Source organism: Eurytemora carolleeae, unplaced genomic scaffold (genome assembly GCF_000591075.1).
Source record: "Eurytemora carolleeae unplaced genomic scaffold, Eaff_2.0 scaffold2239, whole genome shotgun sequence".
NCBI lineage: Eukaryota > Metazoa > Arthropoda > Copepoda > Calanoida > Temoridae > Eurytemora > Eurytemora carolleeae.
In genome coordinates this window covers 1-1955 of record NW_019398205.1, presented here as the reverse complement: position 1 = coordinate 1955, position 1955 = coordinate 1, and the positions used below count along the sequence as shown (strand labels likewise).

The window sequence follows — 1955 nt, the reverse complement described above, 5'->3', positions numbered from 1 at the left end:
CTGTTACAACCACATTCGATTGTTTAAAAATGATTGTTCATATTTTTTCTGTAAAAAAGGGAAAAAGTTTTCTTATCTGTTTTTTTCATTTATACATTTATAGGCAGAAAATATTGGAATGGGTGCACTGCAGAATTACAGCAATTGTGCACCTTTTAAATATGAAATAACTAAATGGCGAAAAATTTTGTTTTTTTTTGCGAAATTAAGCTTCAATCTGTTTCATGAAAAAATGCGAAATTTTAGCAAACAAGGAAATTCAAAAATTTCGCAAAAAATGCAAAAATTTTGAGAAAAAAAATAATGCGCAAATTTCTTATGCAAAAATTTTCTGACTTGTTATGGCAATAAAGAGTTTTTCTTAGAAATTTAATCTAAAATAATATCAAAATTTAATGAGTGGCATCCATTAATGTTTACACTGTTACATCCAAATTAGGTTGTTTTAAAAACGATCAAGAATAATTGTTCTTTCAAAAAGGAAATTTTCCTTATCAGCTTTTTTTTGTCATTTATAAAGGCTAGACTATTATGTTTTTTGTACTTTGAGTTAATATATATAACCCCTGAATGCATATTCATAATGTTCACTAAATCTTCATATCAACAACAAACTGACATCCATCACTCTATGAGAAGTTTTCCAAAGGTGCTACATCAATATCCTGTAAATCGATTTTTGTTTCCTTGATGAGGGTAGCTCTCTCTAGAATCCTTACACACTCCTCTACATCATGTACTGTTGAGATTAGCTGGGTGAATCTATGATTGGTAAGATTGGAGTCTTGGCTCTTCCTCAACATTTCTTTATACAAGATCATCTTCAGCTTTCCTGAAATATGTGATGATTATACATTTAATACAGATAATTATATCTTTTAATCTTGTGGTATAAATTGCAAAAATAAAGATAAAATTTTTCAAAAATATAATTACTGTTGTCAAAAAGTTGTTGAAAAGTTATCATAAGGAAGAGATATTAATGACATAACCCTACTCTGTGATTTATATACCTGGAAGAAAATTGTGGGAGCTGCCCAATTTATCAACTAAGTTACATAATAGCAGGTTAAAAAAGCAAAGATTCAGAACAGGATCAGACAGAAAGCTTTTTAATGTGTTGCAGATCTTCATAAAGAACTCTTCCACTTCAAGACTTTCAGCCCATGGGGACTTAAACATGTCACTTTTTAAATAGTCAACCATTTTGGCATCTTGCATGTAAACTGAAACAACTGCACTGAACGGATAGGACTCCACATTATATCCATAAATTGCTAAAAATTGTCGACATGTTAATCCTTTATTAGCAGAAGAAAAGAATACACCAAAGCACTGGTGCAATGTACGTAACTTTGCTTGCATAGCGGGATTGAGACCTGGGAGATCTGTTAAACAAGCATTGAAAATATTGTCAACTGATATATCAACCAAAGTACAATCTAAGGCTGTATCAAATGTCAGTGTTCGAGCATCAAGAGATTGATTATGATACCGTTCAAGTTCTTCATGCACAGTGTTGTGAGACATTCCATCTAAGTAAGTTTTGAGCAGAAGCTTTCTCCAGCTGGTCACAAGGCCACTGAAGAAATGGATATCTTCTGGGTTGAGTTGGTCGTTTCTGGTTATTTGGAACATTTTGGGATCCTTCTGAAACATGCTTGCTTCATCAGAACCAAATTTTTTACTTGTTTTGGGGTCAAAGAACAGCGGATGGGTATCATCTTGACTTTCCGGGATCAATTCAACCTCAAAAACTTTTTCTACTGTTATATTATCATTGAGAGTAACTGTAGATGTCACCAATTCTTCAGTTTTTTTAGAATTCTTTTCCTGTTCAGCAAAATAAGCAGCAATTGCTTTTTTTGTTTTGTCTACTTGCTCCGGTTTCATTCCAACCTCAATGCATTTGGAAAATCTACAGGTTTTGCAGTAAAGTCTGGCACTGATTGAAA

At 32.4% G+C, this 1955-nt stretch overlaps 1 protein-coding gene across 1 annotated transcript; it reads right to left on the bottom strand.

Annotated features, from left to right (window-relative positions):
• Nucleotides 1-375: 375 nt before the first annotated feature.
• LOC111717012 (uncharacterized) lies at nucleotides 376-1949 on the bottom strand. The gene is made up of 2 exons (XM_023492527.1): nucleotides 1014-1949; nucleotides 376-832 (listed from the first exon to the last, which is right to left on the bottom strand). The coding sequence occupies exons 1-2, from the start codon at nucleotides 1891-1893 to the stop codon at nucleotides 630-632; spliced, it is 1083 nt and encodes a 360-aa protein (XP_023348295.1). The 5' UTR covers nucleotides 1894-1949; the 3' UTR covers nucleotides 376-629.
• Nucleotides 1950-1955: the final 6 nt, after the last annotated feature.